Here is a 17919-nt window from a genome sequence, read left to right as displayed (position 1 = left end):
TCCAAAAAAGGTGGTTTTTAATAAAATTGGGAAAGGGTGTACTTCATTTCCACAGAAATGGTATGTTCATAGATGTTATCCAAGTTTAGGGAAACAAAAACATCCACATTTTTGATGTTTGCACCAAAGGAAAAACTGCTGCTTTGGGCATTTGATGGAACACAACTAGAGGAAACCAATACTATCATGGCTCCCACCAGTGATACAAGAGCCCAGGAACTGTCAACATTTTCCTTATAAATATATCTTTCAGGAGAGTCTAAATAGGCTTTAAATGACTATAGCTGGGACCAAAATTTGGATTGTGAGATCCCTGGAAACAAATCTGCATCTGGCAGCTTACAAAATTCCAGTCTAGAGAGACCATGAGAGTGGAAGAGGGATAATTTTTAGTGGTTAAAGGTATCTATCTTGTTTGTGCTGCTAATCAGTGATCAGAAACCAAACAGGATGTTTGGAATCAGTGCTGATGAACACCCAGAAGTCTGCATGCACATTTAGCCATCTCCTCCTTCTTAAACATTTTCTTCTTAAACATACAGCTGACACACAACACAGGCTGTCTTGTGATGTATCTGGAGCTCACATTTCCAGAGACATCCTGGACAAATCCCAGCAAGAACCACAACAGGAAAAGAAATATTCACAAACAATCTTGATTTTTAGAAAATAATTACTTCATGTCCAGGCTTAAAACCTAGCTATGTCTAAAACACAATTATTATAATAGGTTAATGATCCAGTTCATTAGGCCTAAAGGTTAGCACTTAAACAAAACCATATATGCAGTTTTCTTTTTCTGAGCCAGTTACCCAACATCTCCTACCTACCCCAGAGCTGTACATTTTAAGGAGAGACAGAAAGGAAGTAAAATGAGAAATGGAGTAATAGGACAGGTCTAATTTGGCAGATTTTTCATTTAATGCACTGAGTGGTACCAGTTTCCATCCACTGCTCCTGCCTCATTGCACTGTTCAGTGGCTCTGGGCCTCTCACACACTTGTAGCACACTCCAGGTATTTGCTTCTACAGCTTCCTTTGACACTTCGACTTACATAGCTGTAAAAATGAAAAAAAGTCAATAGTGAAGTTCATTAATGTTTCACTTTACCAGGCTAATTAGGTGTTGGGCAGAACAGTAATGGGTCCTGGTGCAAAACCTACCACATTCTACTCTTGCAATAAATCATCCATATGTTTTTTCTGTTCTACAGCTTGTTGAACTTCCCCCTCAGCATTTTACTTTCTTGCTATTTCTGTTCCAGCTTATACCATGTACCTCTTCTTCCTCAGTCTTCCTTTCAACTGGAACACCTCTAAAATACCTGCACTCTGGGGAAATATCCATCACAGGTTATTGGTTCTCCTCTGTTTTACCAGATTTTACAAGCTCTTTTGCACAAACCTGCTCTTAATCTGTGCAGCACAACTGGCAAAATCTGGACCTCTTCACACAGAAGAGGCCTCTTCACACAGAAGCTGTGTTTTACACTCCTGCAACACTGCATACAACTGGGATCCTTTGCATATTAGTCTACTATTAAAAATGTCTTACCCCATCAATTATGTCTCACATCTACTAGTTGAACAAATTATATAAATCCCTTATATTTTAATTAGCTTATTAACTCAATCTTTTAGGAAGACGGTCTCTTAAACTCATAGGCTTACCACAGAATTATTTTGTGAACCAAATCTATATAACAGTATGTGAGAGAAACTTTGAAACAAAATATTACAAGAGAGAAACTGCAGTTGGTGAGAGACCAATAAACACACTGTAAATTCTAAGGGTTTTCACAAGCAACACTGAGTCGTGAATGACTATTCCAGAAATGGAAAAATAGAGAGTCTCTTGACATCTGAATAGGGTGAACAGGCAGTGGTCCAACAAACAAATCAGAAGTGGAAAGAGAAAAAAAGGTCTTTTTGGATCAGAATAGTTTCAAAAATGAAAACAGGGATTAAAAAGCAAGAATTAAAACATGAGAAGCTGAAGCCTATTCCCATATTTTATTGCACCACTTAAAAGAAAGCTAAATGCAGGCTCTGTCCTGATGAGAAGCAACATCCTCTGTTTTTCTGCCAGTTTTAGATAAGGCTCACTGTCAAAAATGGGGTTTAAAATAGGATGAGATTTAAATCAGTACACAGACAAAGAGGTCATGCTACTTCTTCTTTCTTCAAATGCAGGAGTGACTTTCCTAACCTGTGTACTCTAGAGGTGGCAGACCAGGTAGACATGGCTCTCCCCTCAGTTCTTCCCCATTCCACTCTGCAAAGCAAGTAGTCCACAGGGGCAGCTGCTGGTAACACTGACAAGTGATGAATGCTACTGCCCTTGGCTGTGAAAGGCAGGAAAAGCCCTGAAGGAATAACCTGCACCAGCCCTCTGCCCTGCAGGCACTGGCAACGCACTCCATACCTGAGCCCTCTGAAAACATCTCTGGCACATCACCCTTCTGGGACATGCTTGAGGGCTGAGGGCAGAAACCCAGCTACTACTAGTTTGGAGAGCTGTTCAGTGTTAGAATACCTAGATTAAACTCAAGAAACACATAATGGTCCTGAAGCAGCTGTGAGGGGAGATAAGGTCCTTGTGTGTGCGAGTGTCATCAGAGGAAAGTTTGGTACCCTCAGGTCTCTGAAGAAGATATCACTGGACTCAATCCCTGCAACTGCACCTCAGAAACTCCCCCTGCAACTCCAGCAGAGAAAAAGCATGACAAACAGCTACCGTTTCTTTACAGGTAGCAAAGCTTCCACCCACCCTCCCAACTATACTGCACACTCAAGCACAGGACTCCTATGAAAGCACAGAAAATGCAGAACGATGGCTGAAGGTCTCCAAAGCTGTCATCTGTGATTGATCCCTACCTGCTGCACTCACTGGCCTGCACCCAACACTGACCTTTTGATCTACCTAATCTAAGGCTCCGTACTGCAGTGACAGAAAATGGTAAAACTACATTACCAAATTTGCTTTAACATAATAGGCTTTCATGATTCTAAACAAATCATAGGATGTTTTTAAGTGTTCCCTGATGAGGGCCAGAAAACATTTTTTCTGCTCTTTGAAGAAGACTGGTTTTCCAAACATGGCTTCAGCCCTACTTACAGTGATAGACATTAAAAAAATGTCACTCAAAGTGAAAAATTTAAAAGTGTTTTTGAGGACAATCAAGACCAGTACAAATGGGTTTGAAATAAACACCTCCAACATTTCTCCCTTTCAAAATCAAACCAAATCACTGACATGCTTCAGAGCAAAAGAATTCCAAGTTTTTTCTCAACTTCATTTTGCTGAAAATCAACACAAGCAATGATCGGGGTCCATTTCACTAGGATTTCTCTTTCTAATGAAAAAAACTTCAATCAAAGCTCCCCAGTTGCCCTAGAAATTTAGGAAAAAAGACTAGAAATGTTCCTAGTGTCTTTGTCTCTCAGTTGAGAAAATGATAGGCTCTGTAAACTGCATAAGACAGATGAACAGATAGGCAAGCAGATGCTCACAACTTTGAAGACACACCAAAAAAATTATCCTGGAATTCTGAAGGGGATTTTCATAGCATGTCTGTAGTTCTGTCTGGTTCCCCAACTGGAAAACAAATATATAATTGCCTTATATACTCTTAAAAAAAATTAAATAAATCCTGTCATAATTTTAAAGTGTGTTGATCACAGTTTATTTTTAGATCTGACAAAGCACAGAAACATCTCCAAAAATATTCTAAAGAAGCAATGACCTTTCCAGCTTGGAAAGCAGAGTTGTTTTAAAAACATCCTCCAAGCTATGGTACAGGCTAAACAAATCCATAAGACCCCTCAATGGCCTTCCCAAAAGTCTTCCACATTCACCTATACATGGTTTTATAAAAACTTCTCACCTAGGCTAGCAAAGGTCATCTTAACTATCAGCTCATACTCAGAAGCAGACCGAGGGGTCACCCCCTGAGGAGGAGAGCATTGCTCTGAAGACAGAAAAGGCTCCTTTTGGGAATTTGGGCTGCAATGGTGAGGAGTGACAGTGGCTTCATGTCCGTGCTAGAGAAGATACAGTTCACTGAAGACACAAGCAAAATGAGGAAAGGTGGTGAAAAGGCACTGGGACTCAGTCGTGGAAAATGATGGTCAGGAAAAGGAGAAAGCTTCCAAAATTAAGAGGGATTTGATGCACAAATGATGCAAGTAAGTGAATACTTTGCAAGGTGCAAAGGGCAGAGGCAGAGAGGGAAAAAAGTTTTACCTCTCATGCTCTGGGGATGACATGTTACAGCAGGTCAGGCAGAGTGTCACCACTGCCCCATGGTCAATCTGCTGAAGATATCTACAGCTGGGTACTGTATGATGGCTAACTTATCTCATCCCCTACACTTACTTACAAATTCAAAACTTCCTTGTAAGCAGGACCTGTCATTAGGCAAGAGGATCACCTTGTGTCTATTTCCATCAGAAGTATCCCAACATCAAATCTTCACCAAAATTCCAGGCTCTGTCTTAATCTTGTGAGTTTTTTTTCTCTACAGCTTTCCTGTTATTCCCATCTTAGTTCTCCCCAAAACTGTAATGCATTTGTTCCCTTAGCCCAGGATTATCAAATATGTTTTTAGTCCTACAACTGTGTTCCTGCTTAGCTTTCTTGGTAAATATCTGTAGAAGAGATATTTACCTTGGTACTTTTAGTTTTGTTTTGTTTTCTTTTCATATTATTTTTATTATTTTTATTTTTATTTATGATCAAATAATGAGAACGTAGTGTTCTGTGTTGGCCTGAAGTAAAAGCAGGAAAAATTAAGGAATTTTGAGTAAAAACTTAACTTTGGCAAGATGTGCTCTGGTGGCCTTCAAGAAATAAAAATTAGACACCTCGTCTATTCAAATAAATTGACTTGAAAAACAGTGTGTTTGTCTTTCTTGCTGAAATTATATAATAAAATGTCAAGAGTACATAAGGAATCAGCTCTGGACTGATTGTCCAGATGTAAAACCAAGCCTCTGCAGGAACAAACCTGTGACCTCTAGCAGCAGTAACACATGTCTATACCTTTTCAATGAGAAGAATGATTCACTTACACTACAGTAACTCTGCTGTCTGTTCATCCTAAACTACGATGAAGAGTCAAAACGGAAGGGCTGACACATGAAGTAAAAGTGTTGGACTCAAAAAGGATTGCTGTAATTTCCCTCAGACTTATTTATTCTCTTTTTCTTTTCTTTCCTGAAAAGAATAAAGTGATGAAAACAGAAAACCTGGAGAAATTGGAATTACAAATCACGTAAAGCTGGTTTTGCTCTTGGTTTTGTCTTTGTACACATATTGATTCTTCAAATGTTACAAAAAACACATCGTGTCCAGAATTAATATCTTGAAACTGTGCTTTGTAAAAGCACTCTAACAGGGTCTAGATATTGTGACACTGACACTGACACAGGTCAGTTTTCTCCAGGGTTTTATTATTGCAAGAGTCCAGTTGAGTGCAGTAAGCTGTGGTACAAGCTTCACTATGCTTCTGACTTTAACTTCTTCTATAATTCATGCACAACTGGAACTAAGAAAAAAATTAAAAGTTGCTCTGAATGTATTTAATTTTATTATTTTCTGTTTGTTATTTTTATGTTTGGTTAACTTCTTGAATTTGCAACAACCACCCTAATTAAAAGCAAGAAACCTGAGGTTTAAGCACAAGTTTGGAAAATGTATATGCATTTTTTTAATCGTAGATATTTAGTTTTGAGCAAAACCAGTCTTGTATTCCTTGAGAATTTCATTTTACTTAACGAAGTTGCACTCAAACTTAGGCATATTACCTCCCAAAAGCATAAACAAATTCCTTATGTCCTACTTGGAAATTGGACCAATAATTCTCTCTTTTTTGTGTCCGTTAAGAACAAGGTTGTGGAGCAAGCACTGAATTTATCAATGTGCTAAACATAAAGAATATAGATTTTGCTCAGGCTCCTTTTGATGATCGTTCAAAAGCCCAGGAATCATAGATATACAAAATGCACCAAAAAAAATATTACCCAAAGAATGGTTTTCCTTCCCAACCTATTTTCACCATTAAAACCAAAAGCAAAGACTTACCTGCCATATTTTTCTCAGCATTCTAAAATAACACATTTAGCAAGTGTTATTGCTATTTCTCATGATAGGTTACAGAAGCATAAATGTGTTTCTCCTTTAATTCCTCCTTTAGTCTCACTTACTCTACCACGTTACAGGTCTGCGCACTCAGATCTCAAGGACTTAGAAAATGTGCCTGATTCACTCCTTTCACTTGTTTTCCCGATCATTAACAAGTTCCTGAGAATTATTTCATTCTTTTCCAAAAATTGTTAACTAAGCTGTCCAGTGATAAAACTTCCTAATGCAGACCCAAAAAGCGAGAAACTTCCAGTCTCTGCACTGTGCATCTCGATGTAGCTTGTTCCTGAGTGCAGCAAGGCAAGAGAAAGCAGGGACTGGCTCCCAAAGATGCGGAGAAGAGGATCACCCAGACTTCGCTGCAGACACCTCTCTCTTCTTCTGGCAAATGAGTTTTCCCATGGTTGGACTGACCTGAGCACGGTTTCTTGGTGGTGAAACGCTGTGAAAGCAGTGGGAAGGAAGCTGCCAAGCCCACCTCATGCTTGGCTGGTTCACCTACACCACTCTCCTCACACACTGATTTTCCCACTTCCTCCGTTCCACCCCCCTCCACCGCAACCCTTCCCACACAAGCATATACATGCACCTTTCTCTTCAGCCCTATCCAGTTTTTCCCACTCAGGACCTTGGCTGGTTTTCTCTGGGGTCAAGCTCAGATACATGGGCAGGAAGCTGACAGGAGGGGTAAATCCCTTCCCACCCTCTTGTTATACTGCAATACTTCAAAATCTGAGCCCACTCCAACTCCCGCTCTTTACCAGCCCATGTCTGCTGTGCAAAGCTGCACCGAGCCCAGCGGCAGGGCACGATGAGGGCTGAAAGGGCACCATGGGGGCTGAAAGGGCAGGATGGGGGCTGACAGAGCACGATGAGGGCTGACAAGGCGCAATGAGGGCCTACAGGGCACGATGAGGGCTGACAGGGCACCATGGGGGCTGACAGGGCACGATGAAGGCTGACAGGGCACGATGGGGGCTGACAGGGCACGATGAGGGCTGACAGGGCACCATGGGGGCTGACAGGGCACGATGAGGGCTGACAGGGCACAATGAGGAATGAGGGCTGACAGGGCACGATGGGGGCTGACAGGGCATGATGAAGGCTGACAGGGCACCATGGGGGCTAACAGGGCACAATGGGGGCTGACAGGGCAGGATGAGGGCTGACAGGGCACAATGAGGGCCTACAGGGCACGATGAGGGCTGACAGGGCACTATGGGGTCTGACAGACCGGGCACGATGGGGCCTGGTAGCAGCGGGCACACGGGGGACGAGAGGGTGAGCCCGCAGCCACATCCTGCCTGCACAGCACCCACAGAGCCCAGTCACTCATCGTCAGGCAGACAGGGTGGATTTCACCAACGCTAACACAGAAACAACCCTTTTCTATCAAGTTAGCAAAACTTTTCCTCGATGTGTCCTCCGCCTTGACTCTGCCTCTGCATTTTTTCTTCATTAGCCAATAGCCCTAATGTGGGAAAAGGCTTTTGTCAAACATGCAGGGATTTTGCAAGTACTTTACAACTCCCACATGTCATCTTCCCTCCTGAGGCAGGAAAACAATTCAGTCACATTCTCCTTACATCTGGACAGAAAAGCTGGTAGGAATGAATAAGAAAAACAGCGTGGTTTTGCAAAGCGGCGAACCATTCATCTTGTCCTAGCTGCAGAAACCCTCCAGCCCCTTTCGCCAACCAACCTTTTCATTCCTAGAACACCCACTCCTCTTTTGCCCCTGCTTTTCTCCCCGTGAGAGACTGGCCAGGGCACACACAAACACAGCGCTCGCTTCGGTGGCTTTTTGGGCAGCACAATCCTTTCCAAACTTCTACTCCCCCCTGTGGCAGCTTGATGGGAAAAAAGAAATAGAAAGTGCACTTTCCAAGTCACGCACTCCACCGTCACTCTTTGCAAGCCATTTATCCAGAAAAATAAAGATACGTGACGGTTTAGGTGAGATATCACTGAATTTAAGAAGGTAAAATTAGAAAGCTGTTCCCAGGAATTTGAAAACCAACCCTCTGTATCTTGTGAGTGAGAGGAGAAAGGCTAGTTTTTATATGTTTTTCAAACTTACCTGAAAATTTTATTACAAAGTTTGTAACTCACAGAGGAACACTGTTAGGACAGATTTAAAGTTTTCAAATACCTTGCAAAGCTTAGGCAATATAAAAAGGCAGTTGATGAACCGTCTTTTCATCCCATGTCATAATTGAATCTTAAATAATCACACATCTCTACCTTGCTATTAAGGTTAGGCTTTTCCACAAGATCCATCACAGATAACTTCCTCACAAGAAATGCACCACAAATAACTTCTTAGGCTCAATCTTCATAAAAACCCCATTGTCCAAAATGGCCAAAACAAACACCATACAGTAAAAACCTAACCTTGATTTCTATTTAAAACCCTTTAATAAAAGGGTTATAAATGGAGTAATATGCTCAGAAACACTTGCTATTAGTGAAAGTCCTACCACTTTTACAACATCATGCTTATTACTTAAAAGCCACACATCAATAAGACATCTGTAGCAACATGGTTGTAAACTCTAGACCTGGGACCATTGATGTTTAAAACAACTAGGTTTCCTCAATTAGTTCCTGCAGGAAATCAAAATATTTTAAACATGTCCCCACTTCCCTAAAAATGCACATTTCTTGGAGTATCTGTTTTTCTCGTCTCCATGTGAAAAATGGTCTGACAGAGAATTTCCCACCAACACCAGAGGGATCAGCAGTCTAAGATGTTTTTCAGACCTGGCCCGGTAGTTGCTAAATTTCACACACATCCGTGGGTCAATAAGGAAGCCACCTTGGCTGTTGTAGGTTACATCCTAATTTCCCTGTCTGCGTCACTTTGTACAGATGTATTTACACAGGTCACATACCACACATCACTTGCTGAAAAAACAGACAGCCAAGCTGGCAGCTGAACCATCAGCTCATAGATCAAATTCTATGATTTTTTTTTCCAGAAAAATCATAGAATCTCTAAAATCTGGTGCCAATGCGTTGAGGACATTATGTTCCTTTGCAGGTCAGTGGTTGCACTGTGCTTATGAAGCCCTCCAGAGGCATTACAGACCTATACAGTAAGCCAACTCCTCCACTTCCTTTGGAAGGACTGTGTAAACAGAAAAGCCCACTACACCAAGGTCAGTGAACTGAGGTTGCATCAAAAATGGGGGAGACATTTCCCTCTTTTCTTTTCTCCCCAAAGAAATCACTGTCACCCACACATGTAAAAGTATTGACCCTATCCTATCAGACAACATGGAAAATGTATCCCACAGGATTCTCCCCAGGTCTCTACTCCACAGCAGCTACAATAAATATTAAGAGATCCCATAGTTTATGGCAAAGCAAACTGCATTTGTTAAGGGAAGTCCCTAATTTGGTCAAATCTTAATTAAACATTGATGTCTCAGCTTGGGCGAAAAAACCCTACAAACCCTCAAAACTTACACTGACAGCTCCTGAAAAGAAAGAAGCAGGTTGAAAAACTGAAAACAAGATCACGTGCATTGTAGACTAAGCAGATCTGATTCATTCCTGCCCACATAATCCATGACAGAGTGGGAGGAAGTATTCATCCAGCTGTTTTCCACGTGGTTCCTCTGAGAATCTCAAAAGGATTTCTGGTGTATGTTCTGAGTCAATCCCTGGCCACATTTCCTCTCCAGCCAGCAACACTAACTTTTTATGAATTGTTAACCATTTATGGGACAATTGTCAAAGGAGTGGTTAGTGACTCACTGCAGCCCTACACGAGCTGACTTACTACAGCAAGAGGTTGCAAACCTCAGTCAAATCTGAGAAATAAACAACCGAAAGCTTCTCCCTCCTTACTCACCTTTGCAAGCCATGGAAGGGCTCTAGGTTACACAGAAAAACCCAGAACACTGCCAGCCTCCTCACAAAAGTAGTGAATGTTGCTCCCTGCAGTGCTTCTAAGACCAGATCTGCGGCAAATTTTTCAGAATAAAATAAACTGAATCTGAAGCTCAATAGGCAAAGGATATCTGGCTTCACAGTACTCATAATATCATTTTCCTACAAATAATTTTACATGTGCTTTGAGTACCCATTTAGATTATTCTACTTCCAGTAATCACTTTGCTGGTTTAAGACCACATACATGCACAAAAACTCCAGTTACTTTTTAAGAATAAAGCTGAGTGCTTAAAGCAGCATTGTGAGGGACTCTGGAAGTAACAAAATATTTGCATTTTAACACATAAAGAATGACATTATGGAAAACAACAAAACTCAAGTCTGCTAATGGGAATTGCATCTGATGATTTTGCTTTAGCCCAATGGGCTTGGACTTTTCAAGTCACAGTATTTTGATGGTCAACAGTGCATTCAGTGAACTACCCAAGTGATGCCAGCGGAGGATCTGAACCAGTATCTTGAGGAACTTGGACTAGGTCCGCCATTTCAGCAGCCAACATTTCCATAGGCCCTACACCATCCTCTGATTCTCCCTGCCTTCTTATTCTGGTTCACTTTGGAGAAGAGCTAATGGCTTTCATTAGTAAGATTAGTTGAAGTTAATTGTCATGGCTCCAAGGTGAAAGGCTTTGTACTACTTGAACCGAGCAGTAAAAATTGCACAACATGGATAAGTTGCTTGACAGATCCTGGGAAATATGGTCTTTTCTTTGCCTTTGTTGATTCATGAGATCACGCATCTCCCCAGAAAAGGATGAGTAAAAGTTTAGAAAGTGGTCTGCTTCAGAGCCCTTTCTATGCCTACAGATACATAGAATAAACTACCAGATGACTTCTAAGAAAGAGAAATACCAGGCAACCACATTCATGATGGAATAAATCTCTTTATTTTTATTCTGTGTCTATTTCTGAGCTAGCAGAGTAAGTCTTTCTTGGAATCTGCGTTATAAGCAAAAGCCTACTAACGTAACTTTAACCAGACCTCTCAGAATTTTGAGATGTATTTATTACAATTTTAAAGAAATATCCTGGTGAGCATTTTGAGAAAGGAACTAATTGGCACACTAAACCTGAGGCAAGCCAGAAATGTCCGAAGCCAGCTACAAGCCTATCGTGATGATAAACAGCTCAGGGTCCAGATGTCCATATATGGCAAGACTTCCTATAAGACTGACAGTACTGTATGTGCATTGCGTATGGTTGTTGGATCAGATTCACATTCCTCGGGTATGTTTCTCTAGGAGCTTTTGATTTCCGCTTTGAGGGCTGGCTCAGACCTCCAATTGCTCTTATAAAAAAATATCTGTGACTGAAAGTTGAAAATGTGCAAGATTCTTTCTTTAAGTACACAAACACTCCAAGTCTAGCCACTTTCCTGTAGTCTTGCCAGGTTTTCACTATGTCTGATACCTGATCAAGTGACTTTTTGGGGGGAAGCAGGGGAAAAAAAAAAAAAAAAGAGAGAAGGAAAAACACAAGACAGGAATGTAGCAATCCACACCTGTACATTTTACAAGACTTCACCAACTGAAGCTGATGTAGACACACACATACCGTATATAGCTGTGTAAACAAGTCTGCAAGGCTAGTGTAGTGAATTCCTAGTTTCAGCAGAAAAAATATACTATCTTAAAAGCATGTGCTGTATAAACACCTGCATGGAAGTCAAAATTAGTCCATTTTAACCATTTTGTGCATCAGTGCCAAGATGTACTTGTCCAACCTGTGGCATACTCAAGAGGCACCTGGAAGTGGCATCCGCAGATATAGTTTAGGGATGATTATGGTGGGGTCACATTGCCAGCTGGACTAAATGATCTTGAAGGTCTCCCCCAACCTTGAGGATTCTGTGATTGTCATCAGAAAGAATAAGCTGAAAACTGATTGGAGTCTGCAAGAGCTGCCTTTGCTTCTAAGCTCCCTTTGCCCCTGTGCATACATACACACACACACCAATGAGGCAACCATTGTGACATCTGACAACACTGAAACCAGGATGACCAAAAGGCACTGCTGTGGACTCTGATTCTTACCTACCTACCTGCATGTGCTGGTACAATTTGTAATTTAGTGGGCTAATGCCTGATCCACAGTGGTTAAAGACCAGAATTAGTTCTGAATTCTAATAACTATTCAAGCCGTTTTTCTCAGGGTAGCAAGTGTATGGGGCTTGGTGTACTTGGCCTGCAGTGGAAGGACTTAGGACAGATTTATCCTTTAATTTTGGATTTCCTGGCTTTCTGGTAGTTTGTTACTTTTAAACATACTTTTTCTGTCAGTGAGATTCTTAGGTTTTGTTTAATAAAATGGTATCTCTGAAAAAAACCTCTTACATGGAAAGTTATAAAACATGTCTAGAGCCTCTCTCTCTCTGATGTTCTCCTACCATATTTAGTTACTTAAAAAAGGCATTCTGTTTACCTGGTTACATTTGCATTTTGGTATGCATGTCATACATAGTTTGGTACACATACTATTTACCCAGCACTGAGGCCACTGGAGTCCTTCAAGTAAATACAGATTTTAGGAGACCTTATGGTTTTGGGAACATATATTATTTACCATAACTGTTCCTCTGGGATTCATTTTTTTCTTTCAAAGCCAAGTTCATTTCTTTTAATGGAGAATTTCAAGTAGAAGAAATGACATCCAAATGACTTTACCAGACACAGTACAATGCTGGCAGAATATAAGTAGCAGTTTTACAGCACAATGGTCCTACTGGGACATTACATGGAAGACCTTCTTTTCCCCTCATGAATCCTGTTTTATTGCTGCATCATAGCATGGACGAATGCCTAGATACAGAGGGATGGAAAGAAGTGGGGAGCAAGGGAGAACGGCAGTGGGGGAAAGCCTGCATAGAAAAGATGAGATCTCTTAAGGTAACTACCAGATTTTAGATTGCTTAATGCGATGCATTAAGCCGGTCTCTCTTACTAAGCACTAACATACTTCCACAGGTCAAAAGCCAAAACATTGGCATTCCTTGCGTTAAAGTGGAGGTCAAACAACATGACATCACTGAATATTCAAATCATACACAGGAGGCAGGGGAAGAGCCATCCTCCCGGTTAAAAAAAGAAAAAAAAAAAAAACCAACAATAATCATAGCAGTTATCTGCAATGACTTAATGCAAGCCACAATGCTTAGGTCCTGGGTTCAGTCAAATACAAACCACAGTGTTAAGGTTTTGGCTGAGTGCAAAGGCATGCCATTCTCTTCTTGTTGTAATCCTGGGGCGGACCATCAGCAAGGTTGGAAGCAGGGATGTGCGAGGAACGTGTTGGTCAGAAATGACAGCTGCACACAGGCAGTGGGAAAATAATAGCCACTTCTTCCATGCTTCAGACTCCATTCGCTGTGCCAAGTATTTCAGAGTAAATAGGCGCTCTCTCTATTCATAGAGAGCATCTATTAGGGAAGGAACACATTACAAATATTCAGTATGATTCAGTGGTACACAGAGTCAATTTATACCCGGTAGTGTAATTATACCTTCTTTCGGTGGTACCAAAGCGCCGGGACCGTTCGCCGCCGGACACCGGGTACCCCGCGCCACCCCGGATCTCACCCGCCCCGCGTCCCCTGTGCCCGGGGGAGGGACGAGGGACGAGCGGGGAGCACATGGAAGGGAAATAGCGGATTCCCCCGAACTCCCCTGGCAACCGCCCCGCCGCCCCCCTCGCCCCTTCCCGCCGGACCCGCCGCCCGCCTCGAAATAACGCGCTGCCCTGGGCGGGGGGCGGCCGGGAGCGCTGGCAGCGACGGGAACTCACATTTAAAACACACCAGGACGAAAAATAAAAATCCGTGCTGGGGGGGTGCGAGCGTGCGCTGGGGGGGCGCAGCCGGAGGAATGCGGGAGTCAGGGGTCAGGGCCGCTCCGGGGCGGCGGCGGCGGCGCGGGGCGGGGCGGGCGGCGCGGCGCGGCGCGCAGGAATGCGCGGAATGTCGCTGTTTGTCCGCGGCCCCATTCAGCCCATTGGCGAGGCCGCGCCGCCGCCGCCTATAAAGGGGCGTCCGTCCCGGCACTCGGCAGTCACACAGCCACTCTCCCGGCGCACTCGGACGGAGCGGAGCGGAGGAGAGCGGAGCCGCGCAGCACCCAGCAGCCACCCTCCGGCACAGCGCCCACCGCCCGCCGCAGCCCCGTCCGCGCCGCCGAGGAGATCCGCCCTGCGGGAAGCCCTCGGCTCCCCTCGCCGCCCGGCAGCCCGACGCCTCTGCCTGCCCGACGCCGCCGCTTCGCCACCCACAAGCCGCTGACCGCTGCAGGATGGTCCCCAACACCTTGGCCCCGTTGGCCGTGGCCCTGCTGCTCGCTCTCCTCAGCCCGGTAAGTGCTGCCGCCCGCTGCGCCGCCGCGCCTGCCCCGTCCGGGCGGTACCGGCGGCGGCTCTGACGCCCCCCCTTCTCTCTCTCTGTCCCCCCCGGCACTTGCAGGAGGCTCAGGGCCAGGAGTGCAGCGGGCAGTGCCAGTGCGGAGCGGGGCCGGGCCCCACCTGTCCCGCCGGCGTCTCCCTGGTGCTCGACGGCTGCGGCTGCTGCCGCGTGTGCGCCAAGCAGCTGGGCGAGCTCTGCACCGAGCGCGACCCCTGCGACCACCACAAGGGGCTCTTCTGCGATTTCGGCTCCCCCGCCAACCGCAGAATCGGCGTCTGCACCGGTGAGTGGGGCCGGGGCTGCCGCCCGCCGCGGGGACGGGAACAAGGTCCCGCCGGGCAGGGAGCGAGGGAAGTGGGAACCTCCGAGACTCGCGTCCCACGACTCACGCTCTGCCTCCTGCCCCTCGCAGCTCGGGACGGCGCCCCGTGCGTGTTCAGCGGCATGGTGTACCGGAGCGGAGAGTCCTTCCAGAGCAGCTGCAAGTACCAATGCACCTGCCTGGACGGCGCGGTGGGCTGCGTGCCCCTGTGCGGCATGGACGTCCGCCTGCCCAGCGCCGACTGCCCCTACCCGCGCCGGGTGAAGCTCCCTGGAAAGTGCTGCGAGGAGTGGGTCTGCGATGAAGCCAAAGAGCAGACTGCCGTGGGACCTGCGCTTGCCGGTGAGTGGGGGCTCTCTGCAGACGGCAGCCAGGGAAAGAGGGGACCCTGCATGGAGGCTGAAGGCACTGGGCTAGGTGGACACAGGGCAGAGGCTGGAGAGCTGCGGTTAGTGGAATCACCCCATGCACGGATTTAGTGTAGCTGCCTGGATTTTGCAGGAAAAGGAAGGAACATTTAGATGGCTGAGGTCAGGCAGTGGTCTCATTTTGGCTTTCTGTCTTCTGCAGCTTACAGACTGGAAGACACTTACGGTCCAGACCCAACAATGATGCGTGCCAACTGCCTGGTGCAGACCACGGAATGGAGTGCTTGCTCCAAGACCTGTGGCATGGGTATCTCTACCAGGGTCACCAATGATAATGCCTTCTGCAGACTGGAGAAGCAGAGTAGACTCTGCATGGTCAGACCTTGTGAAGCAGACCTGGAGGAGAACATCAAGGTAAATGCAATTATCGTTATCTGTGCTGTATGAGGTTGCTTCCATCCATTAGCAAAGGACACTGACCAAAAGTGCAGTGCTGACAGGTAGTCAGTTTCAAGTGGTTTCCTTTGAAATTTGAGTTTTACCCTAGTGGTGATCACTGTTTAAATGTCCTTAGTTTTCTCTCATGCTGTATTATGGCACTGTGTAAAACAATCTTGCCTTATGATAATACAGTAAGGATTAGCATGTCTGCTCGCCACTAATTTCAAGCTTGGTATGCTTTGTGAAAGCCTACCTTCGTAACACCTTGTATTCATTTCTATCCTAACAGAAAGGCAAAAAGTGCATTCGCACCCCCAAAATCTCCAAGCCCATCAAGTTTGAGCTGTCTGGCTGCACCAGCGTGAAGACCTACAGAGCTAAGTTCTGTGGTGTTTGCACTGATGGGCGCTGCTGCACACCCCACAGAACAGCCACCCTCCCTGTGGAGTTCAAGTGCCCTGATGGGGAGATCATGAAAAGGAAAATGATGTTCATCAAGACCTGCGCGTGCCACTACAACTGCCCTGGAGACAATGACATCTTCGAGTCTCTGTACTACAGAAAGATGTATGGAGACATGGCATAAAGCCAGAAGGAGACGCTAAGTACATTCTCAACTTGAACTGATTTGCATCTCATTTTGTAAACATGATTCAATAGCACAAGGTATTTAAATCAGTTTTTTTTTTTTATTTCAACAAACTGCTCCATGTGACTTAAGACAATTTTTCTACTGACCCCAAATGGTGGTTTGAAGAAGGACGTAAAACGGACAGTGGGACCACAGCAAGACACAGCTTCAGAACATGTTGTTCCTGAGTTCGTGTGATGGGGTTAAGGGAAACAGGCAGGAAAAGCAGATTCAAGCAAATGTTCCCTTAATGTGGTACAGCATGCTTCATTTAGTAGTGCAATTGAGAAGAGACCATTAGCATGTTTGCTGGTGCTGCCTTAGAGACAGCAACAGCTGGAATGCAAACACCCAGCAAAGTGCTAAGTAGAAGGTGTTCTGTTAGTCAGGACAGTAATGTTTCAGCTCTGACACTCTGATTCAGATGGCTTGGCCAACAAGAGTCAGAATCATGTCAATTAGACTGGACAGCTTGTGGCAGTTAATTTACCTGTAACAAGCTACTTTTTATGAATATTGTAAATACTATGTGTATATATAATTGTACAGTTATCTAAATTAATTTAAAGTTTTGTGCTTTTGTTTAATGCTTTGAAAGTTCAATGATAGCCTTCTGTTTTGGAACAAGATAGGTAAGATTTAAAGCTTGTTTGACAATGCATTCAAAGCATGAAATAGATACTCTAGTGGAAATTGTTCAGATAGGATTAAATGGTGAATTGAGGTCAAGATGAAGTTGAGGTGCCTGTAATGTTACAAAACATTTGTCTGGCAGAATACGTTTACCTACTACTTCATAAGACAAGTGGTTTTAAGAGAAATGGCTGTTCTGTAGCTCATCAGTCTTTCCACTTGAGCATTTGTTTCTTTCTTTGACTATGGCTCTTTTTGGACAGTTTATTTGTTGAGAAGTGTGACCAAAAGTTACATGTTTGCACCTTTTTAGTTGAAAATAAAGTATTTATATTTTTTATATAAATGGCTTGGTATTTCATTTACCTTTAGTCTCCAGTATTCCTTTTCATGTTTCTTTGCAGTAGATGAAAATCAAGTAATATGTGGTGGGTTCTTTCTCCAGAAGCACGTACACATAGGAATAAGCTAATGATTTACTTATGCTGTTATTAGTGAACCAACTGTAGTTTGCTACTCTTCTGAATTTAGAATGGAGGGAACGGCCAGGCTTGCTTTGGGAAGCCCAGTATAGTATTAGAAAGTGCAGCAGGTCTCCTCATGCATCACAGGTAGTTTGAAGGGAGCCAGCTGGTCACCATGGTGTTCAACTGCTACTGTACATAACATGCTTAATTTTATTGAGATGTTCCACTGGTTAAGATTTGTTTTCAGCTAAGGCAAGAAAATTTTTTTTAATTACTAAAAGCATTGAAGCGGTTCTTCAATCTAGACTCAAATCCAGAAGTCCAAAATTTGGTACAATTCTCAGGGAAGAGCTGATGAGTTGTATCATAAAAACCATAGAATACTGCAGGTTGGAAGGAGCCTCTAAAAAACTTCTGATTTAACTTTCATGCAGTGTAGGACTAATTTAGACGTAGCTTTACTTGAATTAACACCTAAGTGTGGTATGGTAGAGCACTGAGCTCTGGTGGCAATTAAGCAGATCATCTTCCTGCTTGCTGACAAGGCCAAATCATTATATGTGAC

At 44.0% G+C, this 17919-nt stretch overlaps 1 protein-coding gene across 1 annotated transcript; it reads left to right on the top strand.

The window, feature by feature from the left end:
* The first annotated feature begins 14249 nt into the window (after nucleotides 1–14249).
* CCN2 (cellular communication network factor 2) lies at nucleotides 14250–17233 on the top strand. The gene is made up of 5 exons (XM_058836922.1): nucleotides 14250–14445; nucleotides 14553–14775; nucleotides 14905–15156; nucleotides 15385–15596; nucleotides 15913–17233. The coding sequence occupies exons 1-5, from the start codon at nucleotides 14386–14388 to the stop codon at nucleotides 16207–16209; spliced, it is 1044 nt and encodes a 347-aa protein (XP_058692905.1). The 5' UTR covers nucleotides 14250–14385; the 3' UTR covers nucleotides 16210–17233.
* Nucleotides 17234–17919: the final 686 nt, after the last annotated feature.

The sequence above is a fragment of the Poecile atricapillus genome, chromosome 3, assembly GCF_030490865.1.
Source record: "Poecile atricapillus isolate bPoeAtr1 chromosome 3, bPoeAtr1.hap1, whole genome shotgun sequence".
Lineage (NCBI taxonomy): Eukaryota > Metazoa > Chordata > Aves > Passeriformes > Paridae > Poecile > Poecile atricapillus.
The sequence above is the reverse complement of the archived record's forward strand: the minus strand, read 5'-3'. Positions and strand labels throughout refer to the sequence as shown.